Below are 26,365 nucleotides of genomic sequence, written 5' to 3'. Positions count from 1 at the left end.
CTTGTCTTAGTTATTAGAACACTATCACATACACCCTTGTCTTAGAACACCATCACATACACCCTTGTCTTAGAACACCATCACATACACCCTTGTCTTAGTTATTAGAACACTATCACATACACCCTTGTCTTAGTTATTAGAACACTATCACATACACCCTTGTCTTAGTTATTAGAACACTACCACATACGCCCTTGTCTTAGTTATTAGAACACTATCACATACACCCTTGTCTTAGTTATTAGAACACTGTCACATACACCCTTGTCTTAGAACACTATCATATACACCCTTGTCTTAGTTATTAGAATACTATCACATACACCCTTGTCTTAGTTATTAGAACACTATCACATACACCCTTGTCTTAGAACACTATCACATACACCCTTGTCTTAGTTATTAGAACACTATCACATACACACTTGTCTAAGTTATTAGAACACTATCACATACACCCTTGTCTTAGTTATTAGAACACTATCACATATGCCCTTGTCTTAGTTATTAGAACACTATCACATACACCCTTGTCTTAGAACACTATCACATACACCCTTGTCTTAGAACACTATCACATACACCCTTGTCTTAGACACTATCACATACACCCTTGTCTTAGAACACTATCACATACACCCTTGTCTTAGTTATTAGAACACTATCATTTACACCCTTGTCTTAGAACACTATCACATACAGCCTTGTCTTAGAACACTATCACATACACCCTTGTCTTAGTTATTAGAACACTATCACATACACCCTTGTTTTAGTTATTAGAACACTATCACATACACCCTTGTGTTAGTTATTAGAACACTATCACATAGACCCTTGTCTTAGAACACTATCAAATACACCCTGTTCTTAGTTATTAGAACACTATCACATACACCCTTGTCTTAGAACACTATCACATACACCCTTGTCTTAGAACACTATCACATACACCCTTGTCTTAGTTATTAGAACACTATCACATACACCCTTGTCTTAGAACACTATCACATACACCCATGTCTTAGTTACTATAACACTATCACATACACCCTTGTCTTAGTTATTAGAACACTATCACATACACCCTTGTCTTAGTTATTAGAACACTATCACATACACCCTTGTTCTAGAACACTATCACATACACCCTTGTCTTAGAACACTATCACATACACCCTTGTCTTAGTTATTAGAACACTATCACATACACCCTTGTCTTAGAACACTATCACATACACCCTTGTCTTAGTTATTAGAACACTATCACACACACCCTTGTCTTAGTTATTAGAACACTATCACATACACCCTTGTCTTAGTTATTAGAACACTATCACATACACCCTTGTCTTAGTTATTAGAACACTAACACATACACCCTTGTCTTAGAACACTATCACATACACCCTTGTCTTAGTTATTAGAACACTATCACATACACCCTTGTCTTAGTTATTAGAACACTACCACATAATGATAACCCTATTTTAAGATTATCTCCTTGTTTTTATGCATTTGCTGACTGGATGTTCGATATAATGGTTTTATATCATATTATGATTTCAAGAATTTGTGGATATTTATTCAGAATTAGCATTGTCTTACAATGAGAGCAGAGTAGACAGGACCTTGAACTAGTTACCTCTTCCAAGATATGTTAGTAGGAGATGGTGTGAGGTCTGACTGCTTTGCTGTTACACCAAGACATCCGACGAACATCTGAAAAACACATTTCTGTGACGACTTATTTTTGCACTATAGTGTCGGAAGACAGCAATCAAATAAAATAAAATAAAATAAAATAAAATAAAATGTTATTGGCCACATGCGCCGAATACAACAGGTGCAGACATTACAGTGAAATGCTTACTTACAGCCCTTAACCAACAGTGCATTTATTTTTAACAGAAAAGAAAACTCCTGAAGCTGAACAAGGTTTCATTTCCAAGATAAAAGAGATAGGCAAAGCTATATTCAAGTAAGTCATTTGGTGATTCATAAGTAACACTTTGCATAGCTGTATTTCACAACTGATTTCATGTATTCTTTTCCATTAAACTGCATCACACTCTGTAGGTTATCTCTGTAGGTTATCTCTGTAGGTTATCTCTGTAGGTTATCTCTGTAGGTTATCTCTTTAGGTTATCCCTGTAGCCTACAGTTATATTGTGCTGTGAAGCCTATCTTTGTAGCCTACAGTTATATTGTGCTGTGAAGCCTATCTTTGTAGCCTACAGTTATATTGTGCTGTGAAGCCTAGGGTGGTTCATTCAGCTTATTCTATTGTTTTGTATTGTATTGTTTTTCATTCTATTGAGGTGTACTTTGCATGGTGTCAATCCAACTTTTTACGTCCTGCAATTTCATAACTTCTTCTTCTTTCAGATACATTTTTTAATCTCAATCCCTGAGTTAGAACTCTATCCCTGGATGACGAAATGACAGAGTTAGAGTAAAAAATACTTCAATTCATCACCTTCCGAAGGACATTCAGGACATCAAAATGAACCTTTACACATGTAGCTTCTACAGTAGTAACAATAAATCTCTTCTAAAAAAGTAGTTTGACTTCTGGTATCTTTCCTAGACAGAGAAGATCTCAAATTCCTTATATCTGTAGCCAGACGCTCTTCTCACTCTCAGCCACTAGAGGTCAGCAAAGTATTCACTTGAGCATTACTGGCCCACCACATATTGAAACACAGAATATATCTATGGGGTTTTGCAAACTTACCAAATTATTAGGGACTTGAGCTGTGATACTCTTGAGTGGTATTTGTGTGTGAGAGAGCGTGAGAGTGTGCATGTGTCTAACCCCCGGGTGTGTGTGTTTGTGTGTGTGTGTGTGTGTGTGTGTGTGTGTGTGTGTGTGTCAGAATTTCCATCAATCCTAGGTAGGTATATGGTTTCGTTCACATTGTCATTCCAGAACATTTTTCTTGTTTGTTTTGAGCTTATTGATAGTTGTATAGTGAGTCTGCCAGACAGAGTTTACATCACTGTGGCCTCTTCTGCTTTCATCTGAAGGAACTGAACCAACCACTGCTGAGTTAGGCTACATCCCTAATGGCAACATATTCCCTTTAGAGTGCACTACTTTTGACCAGGGCCCATATGGCACTGATTAGAAGTAGTGCACTACTGTATATAGGGATAGGGAATAGGGTGCCATTAGGGATGCACACTTACAGACTGCACATAGCAATGTTGGACAGCATGTTACTTTGGAATGCACCCCTTGTCTATGGGCAAGGCTGGCTGGGGTTTCCATTCATGTGACATGGAATTCCTGGCTGAAATTCACAACATAGATTCCCAAGTCATGTTGTTCTATGCTACCAGTTTATAGGTACATTGTCAGATTCTACCAGCTTACAGATACATGGTCAGACGATCATGTGATAGAAAATAGTAATACAGGAAAATAACCCCGTCCAAAACAAGTTGTTTGTTACACCTTTCAGCCATCACCAGGAACAAATAGTGGTTTTGTTCCTCTGTCTACACCAAACATATTGGATCCTTATTTTAATGACTTTGTATGAAATCACCCTGTTTTAATTCATCGTTATCTGGATGGTTGTAACATCAGTTATTCGTTCAACGGACAGATGTTCTATCAATCAGCAGGTCTTGTTGACGATAATATCTGAGTAATTGAATAGAAGAGTTGTAACAATATGCCTGCTGTCTAAACAGACATACAGTATGTTTACAATAGTCTGCAACCTGTGTAACAATATGTCTGCTGTCTAAACAGACATACAGTATGTTTACAATAGTCTTCAACCTGTGTAACAATATGCCTGCGGTCTAAACAGACATACAGTATGTTTACAATAGTCTTCAACCTGTGTAACAATATGTCTGCTGTCTAAACAGACATACAGTATGTTTACAATAGTCTTCAACCTGTGTAACAATATACCTGCGGTCTAAACAGACATACAGTATGTTTACAATAGTCTTCAACCTGTGTAACAATATACCTGCGGTCTAAACAGACATACAGTATGTTTACAATAGTCTTCAACCTGTGTAACAATATGCCTGCGGTCTAAACAGACATACAGTATGTTTACAATAGTCTGCAACCTGTGTAACAATATACCTGCTGTCTAAACAGACACACAGTATGTTTACAATAGTCTTCAACCTGTGTAACAATATACCTGCGGTCTAAACAGACATACAGTATGTTTACAATAGTCTTCAACCTGTGTAACAATATGTTCACCAAGTAAATGAAAGCATTACTAGCTAACAGTAGGCTATAGGTCTACATGCTTCCATCCATGGATGTCCTAGCCTACTTTATTGTCTATAAAATGTTGTGAAAAGGACCTATTGGTTGGGCACTTTCAGAATAAAATATACATTTTACATCATGACTTGATCAGAATGTAGGGGATCGGAGAAGTTCATGATCGTGCAAATCTCTAGTCTCTCTGTTTCTAATGCAATATTGGTAATCAGGCCTACTACTGTTGTGTCGTCTGCAAACTTGATGATTGAGTTGGAGGCGTGCGTGTCCACGCAGTCATGGGTGAACAGGGAGTACAGGAGGGGCTGAGCACGCACCCTTGGGGGCCCCTGTGTTGAGGATCAGGGAAGTGCAGGTGTTGTTTCCTAACTTCACCACCTAGGGTCGGCCCGTCAGGAAGTCCAGGACCCAGTTGCACAGGGCGGTGTTCAGATCCAGGGCCTCAAGCTTGATGCTGAGCTATAGCCAATGAATAGCATTCTTACATAAGTATTCCTCTTGTCCAGATGGGTTAGGGCAGTGTGCAGTGCGATGGCGATTGCATCGTCTATGGATCTATTGGGGCGGTAAGCATATTGAAGTGGGTCTAGGGTGACAGGTAAGGTAGAGGATATGATCCTTGACTAGTCTCTCAAAGCACTTCATGATAACAGAAGTGAGTGCTACGGGGCGATAGTCATTTAGTTCAGTTACCTTTGCTTTCTTGGGTACAGGAACAATGGTGGACATCTTGAAGCATGTGGGGACAGCAGACTGGGATAGGGAGAGATTTAAGGCTGCATGGAGAATGTCACAGTGTTACTGATATGGGGTTTCAGGACTGCGTGTGCATTTGCATTGCTGTGTTTATGAACTAATTTGGTATTCCAATTGCTGTATTTGAGATGTGAAGCATGCACCGCACATTTCTTTTGAATGCAAAATATATGGTTTTGATCAAATGTTTAGATTGGTTTTTAAATAACACAAATTCTACCTCTGTATTTAGAATAATCTAGAATAAATATCATATTTTCAGCTGGAGCGTTAACATTTAGTGCTACCACTCGAGGGAGACATTCAGTGTTGCTACTGCCTGTCCGCGCTGCTTTTCTCAGTGTTGCCAACTTAGTGACTTTGTCGCTAGATTTATCAGGTTGGAGCAACCAAAAAACCGAATGACCACTACTGCACATGCTGTCACTGTTTTGAACAGATTAGATGATACTATTTAGAACCAGCAGCCAGCTCACGAACAAACGAGTGCACCAGGGAGAACGCAACAAGCATGTAGATGCAATAAGTGAAAACACATTATCTAGCTGGGGATAGCTAGCTCATATAATGTCACTAAGCATGATGCACTAGCCAGTTGTGGTACTTTATATTTTATGTGTTACTTTTTATTTAATTTTTTTATTTAGTTTATTTAGTAAATATTTTCTTAACTCAATTTCTTGAACTGCATTGTTGGCTAAGGGCTTGTAAGTAAGCATTTCACTGTAAGGTCTACACCTGTTGTATTCGGCGCATGTGAAAAATACAATTTGATTTGATTTGATTTGAGTTAATTTCATTCTGAAATAACTTCATATTTCCGAGTTAGTCAGATATTATACTGAACAAAAATATAAATGCAACATGCAACAATTTCAAAGATTTTACGGAGTTACAGTTCAAAGAAAGAAATCAGTCAATTGAAATAAATTCATTAGGCTCTAATCTATGGATTTCATTTGACTAGGCAGGGGCGCAGCCATGGGTGGGCCTGGCTCCCAAGTGGGTGGGCCTATGTCCTCCCAGGCCCACCCATGGCTGGGGAGCAAGACTCAGCCAATCAGAATGAGTTTTTCCCCACAAAAGGGCTTTATTACAGACAAAAATACTCCTCAGTTTCATTAGCTGTCCAGGTGGCTGGTCTCAGATGATTCCGCAGGTGAAGAAGCCGTATTTGGAGGTCCTGGGCTGGCATGGTTACACATGGTCTGCGGTTGTGAGGCCGGTTGGACGTTCTGCCAAATTTTCTAAAACGACGTTGGAGGCGGTTTACAGGATAATATTTTTGTTCAGTATAGTTTAGAAATACTTGAAATTGGCAAGCTAGCAAGCTACCAGCTTGCTATAGTTAGCCAGCCGCCTATCAAAGGTAGATAACTGGTTAATTTGACCAAACTATTTCTCAACGTTTCAAAAAATTACTGTAGCTGGCTAATTAATTTGATCATGCTTTGTGAAACGCCCGGTTTTATGCTATTTTAGTCCACACAACATTTCGCCCTGTCACCTAGCAACAGTAGAACCTGATGAACAACATGGAGGGAAACAATACACCACAGTCATGCTTTGTAGTCCTACCAGATCTGCCATGAAAATAATCTAGCTAGTGTATCCCTCTGTTCATCAACTCTTGTTGGATGTAGATGTCTGGTTTATCAGGTCCCAGGCTTCCATGACTGGTATGATTGTTTATTTACAAGTTAATTACAATTAGCTTTTTGTTTTAACGCCATATGTACATGATAGAGCAGATCTAGTCTCATGTGCAGAAGTAAGCTGTCTGGCGCGAGAGACTCATTGGGAGGGAGACTAGAGCAGACCCAGAAGTTCTGACTGAATGGACATTGAGCGCCCCAGGATGGCCCATTTACTTTGTGCTGTTGCAATCTATGCTATGAAATCCTACAATTTCATTGTGGCATTTCCCCCTCATAGCAAATAGCTAGCAAAACAATCGAAGCGATGTCACTCGGCCTATGTAGCCTCGGAGGCAGAGCTGCTGCTGTTAGTCACTGAGGGGCAGAGTAGTGAGTAACTGAACAGCTTGTTTTGAACAATATATTTTTGAAACAGGGAAATGTTCACATTTACCACGCTTTTATGAGCATTTAAAACATAATCCATGAATTGTATAATATATGTATATTTTGTAATTTTTTGGGGTTTTTGACCAATCACAAGTGGGGTGCCGCCCCTAACACCCTAATGGGCAGGCTGACAGTGCTCTAACCCCCAGCTAACCCCGCTTCCTCCCCCTCCTCACCCAACATGGACACGTCCGTCTCTAATCGCTGGTAACCAGGCTAGTCGTATGGACAGCTCCATCACAGTGAAGATGAACGGTTTCATCAGAGAGAGATCTCTCATGCATGAGCACGACGTCCTGTTTCCACCCAGGTAAGCATCATCCCTAGCAGCCCTGTCACTATTACACCTGCTGGAGGAGTTTTACTGGTGTTACTGCTGTCTGTCAGTCTGTCTGTCTGTCTGTCAGTTTCCCTTACAGTGAGGACTACACTAAACCAACCCAGTAAATGAACAATCACTGCTCTTCCTGGTGAGACCACATCCACATGTCTCACACTGCCCAAGACATCATCCACATGTCTCACACTGCCCAAGACATCATCCACATGTCTCACACTGCCCAAGACATCATCCACGTCTCACACTGCCCAAGACATCGTCCTCATGTCTCATAGTACCCAAGACAACATCCACATGTCTCACACTGCCCAAGACATCATCCACGTCTCACACTGCCCAAGACATCATCCACATGTCTCACACTGCCCAAGACATCATCCTCATGTCTCACACTGCCCAAGACATCATCCTCATGTCTCACAGTACCCAAGACATCATCCACAGAGTGAGTGCACTGGCAACACTGCATTTCACATTGCTATTGACTAGTGGGTTAATTCATTCATTAAGTATGGAAGCATGTAATACAGGCCTGTTGAACATTTATATGTTATTCCAAATGCATTGACACAGTCATTATGTAACAGATGTACCCCTGACTGAGTGTTATCCCCAGGTCGCCCTTTTTCCCAACAGCATTTCTGATTCAATGTCTGTGTTGCGTTGCAGACTCACCAGCTCAGCCTGATAGGTGGGTCCAACCTGGGAGTGTGCGAGGCGGGTGATTAGTAAATGTAAAATAAGAGAAAACATATCTGTCATTTATATTTGCTTGTTTGTTTGAACCTTTTAATAAATATGTATTAATTTTATAATACATTTCATATTGGGCTTTTTGTTGTACAGTGGGGAAAAAAGTATTTAGTCAGCCACCAATTGTGCAAGTTCTCCCTCTTAAAAAGATGAGAGAGGCCTGTAATTTTTCATCATAGGTACACGTCAACTATGACAGACAAATTGAGGAGAAAAAAATCCAGAAAATCACATTCTAGGATTTTTTATAAATTTATTTGCAAATTATGGTGGAAAATAAGTATTTGGTCACCTACAAACAAGCAAGATTTCTGGCTCTCACAGACCTGTAACTTCTTCTTTAAGAGGCTCCTCTGTCCTCCACTCGTTACCTGTATTAATGGCACCTGTTTGAACTTGTTATCAGTATAAAAGACACCTGTCCACAACCTCAAACAGTGACACTCCAAACTCCACTATGGCCAAGACCAAAGAGCTGTCAAAGGACACCAGAAACAAAATTGTAGACCTGCACCAGGCTGGGAAGACTGAATCTGCAATAGGTAAGCAGCTTGGTTTGAAGAAATCAACTGTGGGAGCAATTATTAGGAAATGGAAGACATACAAGACCACTGATAATCTCCCTCGATCTGGGGCTCCACGCAAGATCTCACCCCGTGGGGTCAAAATGATCACAAGAACGGTGAGCAAAAATCCCAGAACCACACGGGGGTACCTAGTGAATGACCTGCAGAGAGCTGGGACCAAAGTAACAAAGCCTACCATCAGTAACACACTACGCCGCCAGGGACTCAAATCCTGCAGTGCCAGACGTGTCCCCCTGCTTAAGCCAGTACATGTCCAGGCCCGTCTGAAGTTTGCTAGAGTGCATTTGGATGATCCAGAAGAGGATTGGGAGAATGTCATATGGTCAGATGAAACCAAAATAGAACTTTTTGGTAAAAACTCAACTCGTCGTATTTGGAGGACAAAGAATGCTGAGTTGCATCCAAAGAACACCATACCTACTGTGAAGCATGGGGGTGGAAACATCATGCTTTGGGGCTGTTTTTCTGCAAAGGGACCAGGACGACTGATCCGTGTAAAGGAAAGAATGAATGGGGCCATGTATCGTGAGATTTTGAGTGAAAACCTCCTTCCTTCAGCAAGGGCATTGAAGATGAAACGTGGCTGGGTCTTTCAGCATGACAATGATCCCAAACACACCGCCCGGGCAACGAAGGAGTGGCTTCGTAAGAAGCATTTCAAGGTCCTGGAGTGGCCTAGCCAGTCTCCAGATCTCAACCCCATAGAAAATCTTTGGAGGGAGTTGAAAGTCCGTGTTGCCCAGGGACAGCCCCAAAACATCTCTGCTCTAGAGGAGATCTGCATGGAGGAATGGGCCAAAATACCAGCAACAGTGTGTGAAAACCTTGTGAAGACTTACAGAAAACGTTTGACCTGTGTCATTGCCAACAAAGGGTATATAACAAAGTATTGAGAAACTTTTGTTATTGACCAAATACTTATTTTCCACCATAATTTGCAAATAAATTCATTAAAAATACTACAATGTGATTTTCTGGATATTTTTTTCTCATTTTGTCTGTCATAGTTGACGTGTACCTATGATGAAAATTACAGGCCTCTCTCATCTTTTTAAGTGGGAGAACTTGCACAATTGGTGGCTGACTAAATACTTTTTTCCCCACTGTATGTTGTAAGTGTTGATATGCAATCTGCTAGAAGAGAACATATCTTGACTGGTGAGCTTCATCATCAGCACTTAAATCTATCTGGATAAGGGGCAGGGGTTAATCATAGAGATAGATAGAGGATTCTAGTGCCCAAAAGCCTGTTTTAGCACAGGCAGCACCATTGAGGACTTTCACCATTTTTAAGTAGTCAACTGGGTGGGATTTCCTATGTGTTAAGGAAGGATCACATCATTCCATCCAGGTCATCAGGAGGGATCAGCCAATTAATTATACTCATGAGAAAACATAAACCTTGGCTTTATACCTGTTCAGACAACACACTACAGGTGGCAGTATGCACCCTTTCAGGTCCTAGAGTAAACCCATGTTGGCATATCAAAACATAAAAATAAACAAAGTGTTTTTATTTGGGATGATTCATTTTCAGTTTGGGATAGTTGAAATTGCACTTCTGGACAGTTCTGGGACGGGGATGAAAAATGTAGCTATATATTCACGCTCCAATGTATAAATGTTTTGAAAGTTTAAAACAAGTACAATTTCATGAATATTTCTTAAATATATTCCTATGTTGATGTATAACTACCAAACTATTGGTGATGAGATAATATCGTGTAAAAATAGTTGTATACCGAGTGATGCAATGCTAGGTTGGCTATTTCAGCCAGGCTGACGTTAGCTAGCTAAGTTAGCACCAAAGCTAGCACAGTATCAGGAACTTCCCCTTTTCATTTTCAACTGCAGTTTCAGATGAGCAGCACTCAGTGAGTCAGTGGTCACCCTAGTAACAGTAGCTAGTGCCCTTAATGGAGGTGCCAAAGTGCAGAGCATAATATTTTTTTTGCGCAGTGCAGAGGACTGTAAGTAAATGAATGAATGGCTACATAGCTACCTAACTATACTGTACAATTCATAATAGACTGGTACTATGTAGTCAGCTAGCTAACTATACCTATTTCCAGACAGTAAATACATAATTTAGCTAATAAAAGCAGAATCTAATTCATGTTATCAAGCTAACCCCATCATTGTTAAGGCCAGCCATTTTTTTGTCATATTATAAAGGTATTTGGTCATATGATTATGGCAGGGTTCAAAGACAGGCATTAGAGAGAGTGTGAGAGAGAGCACCACCCATGTTGAGGCAGGGAGAGGACGAACATGTCATCAGGTGAGAATTTGAGTTATAAGGCGCTATCAGTTCAACTCTTCATCTTTGCTGACTGTTACCCAAGTGCTATAAAAACACTTGTTGCCTGCATTCTGATTTCATATGGTTGTCATGGAGATTGAAGACGTGGCTGCGCTCAACAATAATACAAAGCAGATTGCACTATGTTACCGTCTGTCATATCCACCAGGAGAAGCTGGATACCATAGACAAGAAAACAACATGCCTGAATTGCATTGTATTGGCAGTGACAGGAATTTGGTGCATTTAAGTGAATTGAGACGGAAGATCTGCCCCCTCTCTGTACCACTTGCCGTGGAAATTACAACTAAGGACCCCAATGTCAAGCTTAAATGAATCTATGTTTATTCACCCCAGCGGAGAGATTAAAGACAAACAGCACTTCATGTGGAGTTTAGTCAGAAGCTCTGATGAGGTATTTCCCCCTCAGCATATTTATACTATCGCTACGGGTTACACAAAGATAGCCAAGTGCATTCTTTACATCATTTAGCAGACACTCTTATCCAGAGCAACTTACAGGAGCAAGTAGGGTTAAGTGCCTTGCTAAAGGGCACATCGACAGATTTTTCACCTAGTAGGCTTGGGGATTAGAACCAGTGACCTTTCAGTTACTGGCACAACGCTCTTAACCACTAAGCTACCTGCCGCCCCAGCAAAGTGTTTGCTCCCAGAGATCAGCTGCAGAGGAGGAGAACACCTGGCAACAACAGTCTGGTCGTTCAGCCAATATTTCCACTCCCGCTGAGCCGACCTTTTGAGAGCAAACCTCAGACACCCTGTCTGTCTACAACAGGCGCATTTCTAAGTACGCAACAGGTCAAACATGTAGAATACGTGTAAGACACTGAAAAAGCAGAAAGAGACACAGTAGATTTCCACTACACACTATATGCCCACCTTTGTATAAGGTTGCAACTGGTTATTTACTGTTATTGAATGTGATGCCATACTGATTGGTTTATTTTGAAGTCTATTGCTTGAGGATGATGCCATACCGATTGGTTTATTTTGAAGTCTATTGCTTGAGCATGATGCCATACCGATTGGTTTATTTTAAAGTCTATTGCTTGAGCATGATGCCATACTGATTGGTTTATTTTGAAGTCTATTGCTTGAGGATGATGCCATACCGATTGGTTTATTTTGAAGTCTATTGCTTGAGCATGATGCCATACCGATTGGTTTATTTTAAAGTCTATTGCTTGAGCATGATGCCATACTGATTGGTTTATTTTGAAGTCCATTGCTTGATCCAAATTGAAGGGTTATAGTTTGACTATCATTTAATTATTTTAAGAATGAATACTGCAATTAAATTGTGTAACCAAGTAAGATGTTTCTGGACTCAGATTTCCTCGACTAGGTACTGCATTCAATACATACTCAACTAGTACATGTATGAAAATAAATATATCTCAAAACCTTACCAATTCCAAACTGCTTTGTAGTTGTGTGGGAGTCAGTGCACCTCATGCACAGTGTTGCAAAATTACTTCCATCCCATCCCACCCAGCAACCCCAAAACCCCATGTTGGATAAATAGAGAGAAAAGCAACAGTCACTGTGTTCTAGAACCCTCAACTGTCAAGCCATTGGTCTAAGCCATCCAACCAGTTTCCTGGACATCCTGTTGTGGTTTGTCAGAGACAAAGGAAGTGTATTACCGGAGGTATTTATATTGTATTTAACGCTGAGATTAGTCATACATTACTTCCTTTGATGATGCTTGATTTCACGTTGTTCTTTTTTAATTTTGAAATTCATTAGTGCCTGTGAGCACAGAGTAGAGGAAAGAACTCATACACACTTACTGTAAATGCAGGTTTGTACGTTTATTTGGATTTAGAGTATTAAAGTCACAAAAATATCAGTTCAGTGCATGTCATACTCTTTTTATTTTATTTTTACTCCCAATTTCGTGGTACCCAATTGTTAGTTACAGTCTTGTCCCATCGCTGCAACTCCCGTACGGACACGGGAGAGGCGAAGGTCGAGAGCCATGCGTCCTCCGAAACACAACCCAACCGAGCCGCTTAACCCGGAAGCCAGTGTGTCGGAGGAAACACCATACACCTGGCGACCGTGTCAGCGTGCACTGCGCCCGGCCCACCACAGGATTCACTAGTGCGCGATGGGACAAGAACATCCCTGCCGGCCAAACCTAACCTGGACGACGCCATGGGTCTCCCGGTCGCGGCCGGCTGCGACAGAGCCTGGACTCAAACCAGGATCGCTAGTGGCACAGCTAGCACTGCAATGCAGTGCCTTAGACCACTGCGCCACTCAGGAGGCGTTATGTCATACTCTATGAGATAAAAAGCAACAACAATAAATCAATAATCATGATCAAATAAATATTACTAAATACATTTCATAACAACTATAAAGAATGTAAAAGTAAAGTTTGTGTCAGTAAATGAGTTCAGAAATACAATCTCTGATCTTGGCAACAAAGTCACCTTTGTCATAGTTGATGTTTTAGAGTGTGAATGCCTACAAACTCTACAGAGTGAATAAATATGATAATATTTGATGGCCATCAGTATGGTAAAGATCTACTATTGAGACACACTCTTCTTCTGCTTCTTCTTCTGCTTCTTCTGCTTCTCTTGCTTCCCCCTCTTGTTTCCCTTGTTGCTGCTTCTGAAAAATCACAACATATTGTAAAACATGTTTTTCTGCAATGTCTTCTTAGAAATTAAATTCATGAATTGATAAACAATGGCATATTTTCAATTTATGAAATGGAATCTCGATCCACTTCCTGAATGTACTGAATGGAAAACCCAATTGAACTTCACCCTGGTAGATGTAGCATGATAAAACAGTAGACTAGAGCAGGGGTTTTAAACCCTCTCCTCGGAGACCCCCAGCCATTTCACAATTTTGTTGTAGCCCTGAACTAGCTCAACTGATTCAGTAGTATTCAAGGGCTTGATGATTAGTTGACGAATTGAATAGTTCAAATACATGGAACGGCTGGGGGTCCTTGATGAGAGGTTCTCCTGAATACAGTATAGAGTGTGGTACTGACCTGTACTCTGTCCAGTCGCTCCAGGTGGTGTCACAGAGGGCATCCTGGGCCCTGACACACACCGTCACCTTGGCCTTTACTGACCACTGGCTGCTCTCTGCGCTGTGGACCTGGAGGAACACAGGGGTTGAATTCATTAAGCACCAAATGGAAGAAAATGGCCTGACGCAGAGAGGGACTACATGAACTTGTCCAATAAGAAATGCTCCTTTTCGTTGCAAAATGTTTTGCTACGGTGTGCTCGAATGAATATAACCAGGGACCAGAGTGAACCCGTCAATTAGTTCAAGAGTATACGACTGTTAGTACAGGGTCTGGATCTCTTGGTGTAATGGCCCTCATCAAGCTTTGGAGACAAGGGCTAGTAGTACGTACAGTATATAGACAGTGATCCTCACCTTGGACTCTGTGCAGGGAGAATCACACGTGCACCCGTTCTTGCGCTCTCTGCCTTCGATCTCTTTGACCTGGAAGGAGAGGGGGAAGTAGGAGATGGGTCTGTTCCAGGAGACAGGATAGCTCCACTCTATAGTACTGCTGTTAACCTCCTTAATGGATACCTTGTCTGGCTTCACTGGAGAGAGGGAGAGAGGGAGAGAGAGAGAGAGCGTGCGAGAGAGAGAGAGGGTGAGTGAAGGAGAGGGAGAGAGGTGGGAGAGAGAATATTACCATAACTTCTACCAGCACTCTGCACAATCAAACTAACTTTCAGTAGCACTTAAACCAACAAACACTCAGCATATAATCCTCTGCTAGGTCTACGTATATGTGCAAGATATTTGTATACTGAACAAAAATATAAACGCAACATGCAACAATTTCAAAGATTTTACTGAGTTACAGTTTATATAAGGAAATCAGTCAATTGCAATACATTCATTAGGGCCTAATCTATGGATTTCACATGACTGGGCAGGGGTGCAGCCATGGCTGGGCCTGGGAGGGCATAGGCCCACCCACTTGGCAGCCAGGCCCTTCCACTGGGGAGCCAGGCCCAGCCAATCAGAATGAGTTTTTCCCCACTATAGGCTTCATTACAGACAGAAATACTCCTCAGCACCCACCCACCTGATGTGGAGGTCCTGGGCTGGCATGGTTACAAGTGGTCTGCGGTTGTGAGGCCGGCATCCAGGTGGATGGATTATCTTGGCAAAGGAGAAATGCTCACCAATAGGGATGTGAACAAATTTGTGCACAAAATTTGAGAGAAATCCGATTTTTGTTCAGTGCTATGAAAAAGTGCTATGACTTTTAGAGCACTAGTGGAGGGAAACACTAATAATGTCTTCGTTACCACAGTTAGGAAACCTGCCTCTATAGACAGTGCTGGGAAAAAGTATTTGCCCCCTTTCTAATTTTCTCTACTTTTGCATATTTGTGATACTGAATGTTATCAGATCTTCAACCAAAACCTAATATTAGATAAAGGGAACATAAGTGAACAAATAACACAACAATTACATATTTATTTCATAAACAAAGATATGCAACACCCAATTCCCCTGTGTGAAAAAGTAATTGCCCCCTTACACTCAATAACTGGTTGTGCCACCTTTAGCTGCAATGACTCCAACCAAATGCTTCCTGTAGTTGTTGATCAGTCTCTCACGTCGCTGTGGAGGAATTTTGGCCCACTCTTCCAAGCAGAACTGCTTTAACTCAGTGACATGTGGGTTTTCAAGCATGAACTGCTTGTTTCAAGTCCTGCCACAACATCTCAATTGGGATTAGGTCATGTAGACTTGATTGTGTGTTTTGGATCATTGTCTTGCTGCATGACCCAGCTGCGCTTCAGCTTCAGCTCACAGACGGATGGTCTGACATTCTCCTGTGGAATTCTCTGATACAGAGCAGAATTCATGGTTCCTTCTATTAAGGCAAGTCGTCCAGGTCCTGAGGCAGCAAAGCATCCCCAAACCATCACACCACCACCACCATGCTTGACCTTTGGTATGATGTTCTTTCTTACTGTGGAATACAGAGTTTGGTTTTCGCCAGTTTGATCTGATAACATTCAGTATCACAAATATGCAAAAGTAGAGAAAATTAGAAAGGGGGCAAATACTTTTTCACAGCACTGTCTATAGAGGCAGGTTTCCTAACTGTGGTGACGAAGACATTATTACTGTTTCTCTCCACTAGTGCTCTAAAAGTCCTGCCATTTCAGAGAGCTTTGTTTCTGCATTCTTAATGTTTGTTATGGGATAGACAGCTTTGCCAGCTCCAAGGCATTTTCTTTTCAGAGACCACTTACATTGTGAAGTTAGTAAACATAATTGTTTTATTAGTTGGTAAATATAGTGAAGTGCACACATAGACCATTATTGTCACCTTTAAGTAGCCTAAAATCACAACTTGTGCACCTGATCCTGCCAGCCTCTTGCAACATATCTGCCCTTATGACTGCTACAAGGTCCCTACTTAACACTTACCTATGTCTGATAAGTAGAAGTGTTGTGTGTCTCTCTCTCTCTCTGTGTGTGTGTGTGTGTGTGTGTGTGTGTGTGTGTGTGTCTGTGTGTGTGTGTGTTTGTCTCTCTCTTTGTGTGTGTGTGTGTGTGTGTGTGTGTGTGTGTGTGTGTGTGTGTGTGTGTGTGTGTGTGTGTGTGTGTGTGTGTGTGTGTGTGTGTGTGTGTGTGTGTGTGTGTGTGTGTGTGTCTCCGTATGTGTGTGTGTCCTCACCTATCTCTGATAAGTAGAAGTGTTGGGAGTATTCCTCCAGCAGGTAGTTAGTCCTCATATAGATGGTCAGGGTGATCCGGTCAGTCTCCTCAGCATAGGGACAATACTGTCTGTCCACACAGAACACCCCCAGTCCCATACTGTTCACAGAACACATGATGTCACTCTGGCCAGACGAAGACAAACATGTCCACTGCTGTCCACTGGCGTCCACAGAACAGCTGACGTCCTCCGCATCAGACTGGTCACTATAGAAAAGCCAAGAAATGGATGACTGAAATTAGAGTAACACAGGCCATTGCAGTAGTCCATTCACTAATATTAAATTTGAAATCAAGTAAATACTGTAAGTTATTATGCCCATGTTATATCCTATACATCACTATAACACTATACAATAGTAACATGTTATATCCAATACAGAACTCTCCAATAGTCACATGTTATATCCTATACAGAACTCTCCAATAGTCACATGTTATATCCTATACATCACTATAGCACTATACATTAATCAGACCCATAGAATGTATACACTCTTAGAAAAAAGGGTTTCAAACAGGTTCTGTAAGGAGGGATAGGGTTCTACCAAGAACCGCTTTGATTAGAAGAACCCTTTTTGGAAGACAAGGGTTCTTTGTAAGGCAAAGGGTTCTACCTAGAACCTTTAGCATCCTAAGAACTGTTTTTGGAAGAAATTGTTATTTGATGATTCTTTGGAACGTAAGAAGGGTTATTTGGAAGGCAAGAAGGGTTCTACATAGAACCATATATAACATTTCCCAGCATGCTCTATTGCAGGGAGATTTTCTGAATTGTTTATTTTACTGTAATATCTGTGTTTTTGCATGTACTATACATTGATTGGTTAATTAAGATAAATAACACACCGTTTTCTAAACTAATCCAATCTGTTAGTAATTGGATTTATTGCACCTGTTACTGAGATGGTTGTTCCAGTTTAGATTATTGAGCTAGGCTCAGTATTCAATCTTCTCTACCCTGGCAGTTATTCTGAATGCAGGTTGCAGGTGATTAACAATTTCACTTGTTGGATATCCTAACTCTGGCTGGATTCCAATAGGAATTACACATCACTTTGCAAGCCAGTATAATGTGACTTGCAGGCCTGATGTGGCCTGTGAACCAGGAGTTTCCTAACGCCACTTTGTTAGGCTATAACTAGGCTCTCAAAGACAGGCCTTATGATATATGTCATGTAATAATACAATTAAAAAGGCTGGTGAAACCATTCATGGAGGGTTCTAGGAAGAACCCTCCAAAGATAAAATGGTTCTTGGTAGAACCCATCATAGACGGTTCTAAGCAGAACCCTCCATAGAGGTTTCTTGGTAGAACCATAGTATATTATACAGGGGGTTCTCTGAAGAACCCTACATAGAGGGTTTTAGATAGAATCCTCTGCAAAGGGTTGTAACCAGCAACAAAAAGGGTTCCCCTATGGGGACAAACCGAAGAATGCTGTATGGTTCTACTTAGCACCTTTTTTTCTAAGAGTGTAGTAGTGATACATATAAAGGTTGGTGGTGATAGTACCGTGCCACTCTGACAGACATAACAGTCCCAACATATGTAGTGGTATATTTCCAGGAGCAGTGGAACTCTCCTTGGAAGTTCCGTGTAGAACATTTCATATAGCCTTAGAATAGAAACAAACAAACAGAAGAGAGACAGAAGATGTCATGTTAGAATTGGATAATGAATGAAAAACTAATGTTTGACTTGATTTCGGATGACAGACAGACATCCTGTGTACCTGTTCTGGTGGATCCTTCTAGAATGCGTTTCTGTTCGTCCAGGTGTTTGACCAGCACCGTAGTATTCTTCAGCAGGGTTCTATCTAGGCTGTGACATGTAAAGATCCCTCCTCCAGTTCTCTCTTCCAGGTTGACAAGGAAGCTATTCCCCCTCTTCTTCTCCTCTTCACCTATCATCCATAGAATCTCCTCGTCCTCCTCTCCATCTCTCCGCCACACCCAGTCACGGTCTTTCCTCCAACCCTCCTCCTCTCGGTTGAAGGATCCCAGGCAGGTCAGAGGATGCTGAACCAGCGAGCCGTCTACATTCACCACAACAACTGGTGACAACACACACTTCAATCAACACCAACATATACAGTCAGGTCCAGCATTATTGCCACCCTTCATAAAGATGAGCAAAAAAGACTGTTTCAAATAAATCATAAAAATACTGAACTATATTGTATGCTCAAATTCTTTTGAGAATTATATTATTTTATAGTAATACAATTGGTTAGAGATTTTGTTTAACAAGCATCATTTTTTTATCTAAAAAAGATTGGTAAAAATTATTGCCAACCCTGTTGTCAAAACCTTTCAATACCTCACCTTGCGAGGATAACGGCACTGAGCCTTTTTCTAAATTGACCACCGGACTTGAACCCCATCGGAAACCTGTGGTTTGAATTGAACAGGGCAGCCCATAAACGCAGACGAAGGATATCAAGGATCTGGAAAGATTCTGTATGGAGGAATGGAAAGCTCTAATATCCTTTCCAATGTGTTCTCCAATCTCAAAACATTTTAGAAAAAGGCTCAGTGCCGTTATCCTATTAAAAACAGGGGTGGCAATAAATTTGAACCCTATCTTTTTGAGAAAAAAAAGATTACTTGTTAAACAAAATCTCTTCCTCTGAATAATTGTACTGGTATAAAATATTTAAATTTTTTCCATTTGTTTGAGGATAAAATATACAGTAGTTCAGTATTTGTATTATTTATTTTCTACAGTCTTTTTTGCTAATCTTTTTCAAGGATGCCAATAATTATGGATCAGACTGTAGCTCATCAACACAAACATAAACACTACCTCAACTTTATATAGCCTTATGATGATCTGACATAAACATACCCACAACTGTACATAGCCTTATGATGATCTGACATAAACATACCCACAACTTGATATAACCTTATAATGAACTGACATAAACATACCCACAACTTTATACCATCTATACACCGGACTGGCAAAACCAAAATATAACTAACTGATCTTTATATGCAGTGATTTCAGAAAGTATTCACACCCCTTGACTTTTTCCACATTTAGTTGTGCTACAGCCTGAATTTAAAATTGATTAAAGTGAGATTTTGTGTCACTGGCCAACACACAATACCCTATAACATAAAAGCTGAATTTTGTTTTTAGAAAATTGTACAACTTAATTAAAATTGAAAAGCTGAAATGTCTTGAGTCAATAAGTATTTAACCCCTTTGTTATGGCAAGTCTAAATAAAGAAACAGAATAGAGCTAAGCACAGGCAAAAAACAAGTGGAAAACCTGGTTCAGTCTTCTTTCCAACAGACACTGGGAGACAAATTCACCAACAGACACTGGGAGACAAAGCAGGAGTTACTTACCAAGATGACATTGAATGTTCCTGAGAGGCCTAGTTACAGTTTAGAAATTAAATTGGCTTGAAAATCTATGGAAAGACTTGAAAATGGCTTACTAGCAGTGATCAACAACCAACTTGACAGAGCTTGAATAACTTTTTAAAGAATAATGTGCAAATATTGTAAATTCCAGGTGTGCAAAGAAAGCTCTTAGAGACCTACCCAGAAAGACTCACATCTGTAGTCCTTGCCAAAGGTGATTATAACATGCATTGACTCAGGGGTGTGAATACTTATGTATAATAAATTAGCAAACATTTCTAATTATGGGATATTGTGTGTAGATGGGTGAGAGAAAAAAATACATTTAATCAATTTTGAATTCAGGCTGTAACACAACAAAATGTGGAATAAGTCAAGGGGTATGAATACTTTCTGAATGTACTGTACTATACCAGACTGGAAACACATATACAAGTCTTAATAATGAGCTGACAACATACCGACAAGTGTACAGGCTGACATTATCGTTACAAACTGTGCTGATCTTCAGATGACAGTGATATACATGTACTGATCAGAGGTGATGATTTCCTACCATTGGGTAGAAGATTCCAGCTGCTCTGAGTGAACTTGGGGCTTTGGCTTTTGGCCTGGTGTAGGATTAGAATGCCTAGTAAAGTAAACCTCATCTACGAGGGAGAGTAGGAGGCAGGGAGGGAGGGAGGGAGGGAGGGAGGGAGGGAGGGAGGGAGTGAGAGAGAGAGAGAGAGAGAGAGAGAGAGAGAGAGAGAGAGAGAGAGAGAGAGAGAGAGAGAGAGAGAGAGAGAGAGAGAGCGAGAGAGAGAGAGAGGGGGGGGGAGAGCGAGAGAGAGAGAGAGAGAGAGAGAGAGAGAGAGAGAGAGAGAGAGAGAGAGAGAGAGAGAGAGAGAGAGAAAAATAAATAATAATGTTTTGTCAAACATGTAAATATACAAATCTAAGTGTTCATAACAAATAGAATATGATGTACAAAATGAATACTTGATCTGCATAATAACTTCATAGCCCAACAAGTTAATTTAAAAGTAAACTGTTCATACCTTTAGACAACAATGAAACATCTTCTGATCAACACTTATCCTCTGAATAACGCTGAAGTCTAAACAGTGGCTTTTTAATATGTGTCTATGTCGATGACATTTAGCATCCAATAAAATTACCCAGTTGAGAAAAGTACAGACGGGCAGAACGAGGAACTCATTCACTTTCTAATCTTCCTAAACAAGACATGATAATAGACTTCCTGGCATGCATTCTTTCAATATTATTGCTTAATATGCACACACTGTATATATATTTTCTGTTGTATTTTTTGACTTTATGTTTTTTTACCCCATATGTAACTCTGTGTTGTTGTTTTCATCGCACTGCTATGCTTTATCTTGGCCAGGTCGCAGTTGTAAATGAGAACTTGTTCTCAACTGGTTTACCTGGTTAAATAAAGGTGAAATAAATAAATAAATAAATAAATATAATCTGTATCTTGTAGCCTCAACCAACCACCTCTCAAAATCAATCTCTTCACTTTGATTACAATTATTATCCTTCTTATCCATGACTGTATAAATGTAAACATGGTATGTAATTGTGCAGTACACGCCAGTGGTACCAAAATGCTTTCATTTAAGCCTATACTAGTTTTATGTTATGATTCAGCAATACTTGGGAAATGGGCTACATTTAATAATTGAGATGACGTAACGCTGTAGGTACTGAGGGAATGAAATGATGTAACAAAGGTGAGCAAGGAAAGTCTTTCACTTTCACTTTTTCTTTAGACTTGTTTGTCTGTGATGATGCACCTTTGCGTAGTGACATCAATAGTAAAGACTGGTAAGTTGTCATATACTGTCAAAATAGTATGTAATGATCATTTAATTAAAACACTACTAAATTAGTTTATCGTTAATGTCAGAATTCTATCAATAGAATGTAGAATCTGTAATAGAACACTAAATTCCATGGTGATGTGATGAGGTGATGTCGAAGGAGTCAGGCGCAGGAGGGTCGATCACAGAATAACAGGCTTTATTCCGCAAATACAGAGTTACGCAGTAATGCGTCAAAAACACTCTAGTGCGCAAAACAGGCGCACTGGAAAATACAAGGCACACAGGGAAATATCCCGGCGATACAAAATACACAGTGCTCCACCGAGCTTCACTATCCTCCACAATAAACAATCACACACAAAGACAAGGGGGCAGAGGGAACACTTATACAGGTACTGATGAGGGGATATGAACCAGGTGTGTGTAATAAACAAGACAAAACAAATGGAATGATGAGATGAGGAGCGGCAGTGGCTAGAAGGCCAGTGACGATGAACGCCGAAGCCTGCCCGAACAAGGAGAGGTAGCAGCTTCGGGAGAAGTGGTGACAGGTGAACCATTGTGATGTCAGTGTCAGGTAGCGCTGAGAGGGACAGCAGTTCTGCAGTGGTCAGTCAGTAAGCCAAGATGAAGCTAAAGAAAGGAGCTGTTGGACATTATCTGGACTGTGACTAACGTCTTCTCTCCCTGCGCCAAAATACTGTCTGATTACTTCAAACTACTGGATGTCCACAACAGGAACACTCTGAATGGTCAATTGTGGATTTCTGTCTAAGTATTCCTGAGTTCATTCCTGTACTTAGATGTGTATGGGCAATGTGGCGGAAGTAACATGACAAAAAAGGGTTGGTAAAAACGTTAAAATGTTTGTCTATGTATTAATAGACATCCAGGTAATTTGTGTCCTCCTTACGTATATGGGTGTAGGTCAGGTGTAGTCAGTAACCTGACAAGAAATCATGTTGGTTATTAAAATGTTTTCCCACAAACTTTATTAAAGAGCAGCCATTTCTCTTTTTCTGGCAGACATCCAGTTCTACCACTTCATGCACCATGTGACTGACCTGAAGAAGAATGAGATCATGATGACCTTTGACATGTTAGACTGGAATTCCAGCGGAGAGATCGGCTTCGAACAGTTCTACATGCTGGTCTGCATCCTGCTCTGCAGCGAGGTAGTGTTTCTCTGTATGTGTGTGTGGGTGTGTGTTTGTGTGTAGTGTGTGTATTTTTGTCTTGTCTGCCAGTATTGAAGTTCAGATAAGTAATTCATTCATTAAACTGTATCATGTCATAACTGTTACTACAGAATCATGCGGTCAGGAGAATAGATCTTGTATGTCAGAACCATGCGGTCAGGAGAATAGAGCTTGTATGTCAGAATGTCAGAGCGGGCGTAGGTGTGGTGTAGGAATCAGATGCAGGACACAGATGCTAGTCCAAAAATACTTTAGTAAAGTCCACAGAATGAACGGCTACAAACAAAGCCGGAGGCACGAGAAAATATAACGCACACAGCGTATAAATGCAAAACACAGCGAACACGCACAACAAGTGCGGACTCTCTATCTAATACAGAATAGAGCACAAACTGACTGGAAGCACCTGCTGACAAGGAACAACTACACACAACCACAAGACAGAAACAACAAGAACTTAAAGGACACTTAATCAAGACAAAATGAGAAACAGGTGTACCAAAACAGACCAAACCAAACAAACACAGAAACAACGAACGGTGGCAGCTAGTACTCCAGAGACGACGACCGCCGAAGCCTGCCCGAACAAGGAGAAGGAGCAGCCTCGGCCGAAACCGTGACACAGAACCATGCGGTCAGGAGAATAGATCTTGTATGTCAGAACCATGCGGTCAGGAGAATAGATCTTGTATGTCAGAACCATGCGGTCAGGAGAATAGAGCTTGTATGTCAGAACCATGCGGTCAGGAGAATAGATCTTGTATGTCAGAACCATGCGGTCAGGAGAATAGATCTTGTATGTCAGAACCATGCGGTCAGGAGAATAGATCTTGTATGTCAGAACCATGCGGTCAGGAGAATAGATCTTGTATGTCAGAACCATGCGGTCAGGAGAATAGATCTTGTATGTCAGAACCATGCGGTCAAACTGAAGGCCATTAAAGGCCATTCTCTGTTGATCTTGTGTATCATGGGGAAACCACTTCTCATATCTGGCTTTCAGACAAAGAGATAAAAACCTGTTTAACACAACCTACTTCCTAATTCCCTTTTCATATCTCATAAAAAAATGACAGTCATGTTTACAGAGACAACAAAAAGGCGTTTTACTGCCATGATTCAAAGTTGACCAGAAAACATAGGTTTCATAGAAATGCAATAAATCACAGCTGGAACGGAAATGAGGAATGCACAGGGTAATGTACGTTACAGAACCTTTTGATACAGTTTGTCTTATCTTTATGTGTGTGAATGCAACACGAATGTGTGTGTGTGTATGCAACCTCTTTCAGTACCACGTGGAGAATAACTTTCGCTTCCGTCACTCCAGGCCGGTGTTTGAATTGTTGGACATGGACGGAGGTCGCACCATCAGCCCCGTCGAGTTCCAGGCCTCTGGCTTCCTGTTCAACCTCAAGGTACACGCCCTCGATAAGATCTTCTACGAGTTCGACGTCTCCGGAGACGAGGTACACTGACTCTCTCTCTCTTGGTTTGAAATGGCACCCTATTTAATATACTGTATAGTGCACTACCTTTGACAAGGGCCCAGGGCTTTTGTTGCTAACAAGCATGGGCGGTGTGTTCAATAGGGCGATATGGGCGACGCACTGCCAAACGGGAAAAGGAAGGGATTTTTTTTCTAATCAATTATATCATGGCAACAGTAGTTCAGTGTTCACGTTGATCTGCCAGCCACTAAATGTCCAATCAGGCTAAAGTCGTGCTTCAAATGTCCCCGCCCGTTTTGGGGCGATTTCAGTCAGGTTGAAAATCGCCCAGAAGTCTCTCATAGCCTCTAATGTAAAATATTTTTTTTTCAAATTTCTGAGCTTTCAATACATTCTCTATGGGTGTCTGAGGGCTTGCACTTACGCGCTTTCGTCATACGTAACGTAACGTAACCATGAACGGCAGACAGCAACGCTTGGACAGCGACTGGTGTAACCGACATGCACCATCTTTCAGAAAAGATTAAGAAAAATGAGCTGTCAAAGACCCACATTGATAGCTGTTTGAGATTGTCTGCTTTGGTGAGAGTGAATATTGCCACTCAACTGGATGAGGGATACAGGCTAGCTGTCCGCCGCCACAACGATGAGGTTAGCAACAGCAGAGTCGTGAACACTGTCTACGAGAATCGAGACGACCTCATAGAATGTTTTGAAGCCATCCGGACGGGTTCATTGGGTTCATTTGACCAGCCCACCGTACCAGAAGCTACAGAATAAGGACATCGATGCTGTCTTTATCAAACGTGCCCTCGACAGCTTCGCAAGCAGTGTGCAGGCCATAAGGTAAGATAAAGATTAAACAATATCATTCGATCTTTCTCAAAGCAGAGCTTTATTTGAAAATGTATGCATGAAAGGAGACTGCATTTGTGTTTGAAATTACATTATTGTCATTATATATGGCCAGTGGTGTAATCTATCTTGTTTTATATACTATGTGTACTGTACAGTGGTGCTCATAAGTGTATGAACACATTCTAAAGCTGACTAAAAAGAGGAATAAAAAAATAAAAAAATCATCTTTTGGAAATTGATCTTAATGACTTAATTAAAAAAGTTGGAAAATCCAACCTTTAAGGACACCAATTTTCTTTTCTTTTTTATTCCTCTTTTTAGTCAACTTTAGCATGGGATCATAAGCTTATGAGCACCACTGTATACTGTGCTGAACATCCAGGCTATGTGAGACACAAAGGCTAACTTAAACACTAAAGACTTTATGCATCCCTGCCCATTTTAAGTGGAACTGAAGTATTTGTACTATACATGGATACATTGCATATACCTGTGCATCACATAGACAACAATACTGTACAAAGCCAACAAACACATTGGTCTGTTTGCCTTCAGGGACTCCTCTCAACAGCAGCTGCAAGAAGCAACAGGAGCCAAAAGACCCAGAACAGCTTTGAGAGAAGAGGAGAAGCAGAGGCTGTCTGAAGAGGTCTGCAACACCATCCTGGATCACACCAAAGAAAGGTTCTCTTTCTCTGGCCACCTTGTGAGTGCTACCTTACTGCAAGCAGACATGTTTGAAAGGTACTTGTCACACTCTGGCTCTGGGACTGTGTAGTTAGAGTCAG

General features: G+C 40.9%; 4 protein-coding genes across 5 annotated transcripts in view; 2 read left to right on the top strand and 2 right to left on the bottom strand.

Moving 5' to 3' along the window:
- LOC311105234 (complement component receptor 1-like protein) overlaps positions 1–2,568 on the top strand; it is a 117,660-nt gene extending 115,092 nt beyond the window's left edge. For both annotated transcript variants that reach the window (XM_084147317.1, XM_084147316.1), the window contains 2 exons: positions 1,915–1,984; positions 2,392–2,568. In XM_084147317.1, the coding sequence (XP_084003443.1) occupies positions 1,915–1,984; positions 2,392–2,404 (83 nt within the window). In that variant the 3' untranslated portion in view covers positions 2,405–2,568. The remainder of the gene's footprint in view (positions 1–1,914; positions 1,985–2,391) is intronic.
- A 132-nt stretch (positions 2,569–2,700) lies between these two features.
- Positions 2,701–24,746, top strand: LOC311105002 (EF-hand calcium-binding domain-containing protein 9-like; the record flags this gene model as incomplete). The annotated part of the gene is made up of 3 exons (XM_084146986.1): positions 2,701–7,423; positions 23,096–23,244; positions 24,561–24,746. Exons 1-3 carry the CDS (start codon positions 7,396–7,398, stop codon positions 24,744–24,746), a joined length of 363 nt encoding a protein of 120 aa, XP_084003112.1. The 5' UTR covers positions 2,701–7,395.
- LOC311104955 (interleukin-12 subunit beta-like) lies at positions 9,825–20,887 on the bottom strand (the record flags this gene model as incomplete). The annotated part of the gene is made up of 7 exons (XM_084146945.1): positions 9,825–13,741; positions 14,133–14,242; positions 14,537–14,706; positions 16,815–17,062; positions 18,372–18,474; positions 18,592–18,912; positions 20,794–20,887. The coding sequence occupies 7 exons, from the start codon at positions 20,885–20,887 to the stop codon at positions 13,657–13,659; spliced, it is 1,131 nt and encodes a 376-aa protein (XP_084003071.1). The 3' UTR covers positions 9,825–13,656.
- Positions 24,747–24,799: 53 nt separating the features above from the next.
- Positions 24,800–26,365, bottom strand: part of LOC311105001 (LON peptidase N-terminal domain and RING finger protein 1-like) — a gene marked incomplete at its 3' end in the record, with an annotated part of 11,461 nt that continues 9,895 nt past the window's right edge. Inside the window, exons 3-4 of the mRNA XM_084146985.1 lie at positions 26,335–26,347; positions 24,800–24,831 (exon numbers count right to left, since the gene is read on the bottom strand). Coding sequence (XP_084003111.1) covers positions 24,800–24,831; positions 26,335–26,347 — 45 coding nt within the window. The remainder of the gene's footprint in view (positions 24,832–26,334; positions 26,348–26,365) is intronic.

This window comes from Coregonus lavaretus (assembly GCF_964263955.1).
Source record: "Coregonus lavaretus genome assembly, chromosome: 29".
NCBI lineage: Eukaryota > Metazoa > Chordata > Actinopteri > Salmoniformes > Salmonidae > Coregonus > Coregonus lavaretus.
This window is presented reverse-complemented; position numbering and strand designations above follow the sequence as displayed.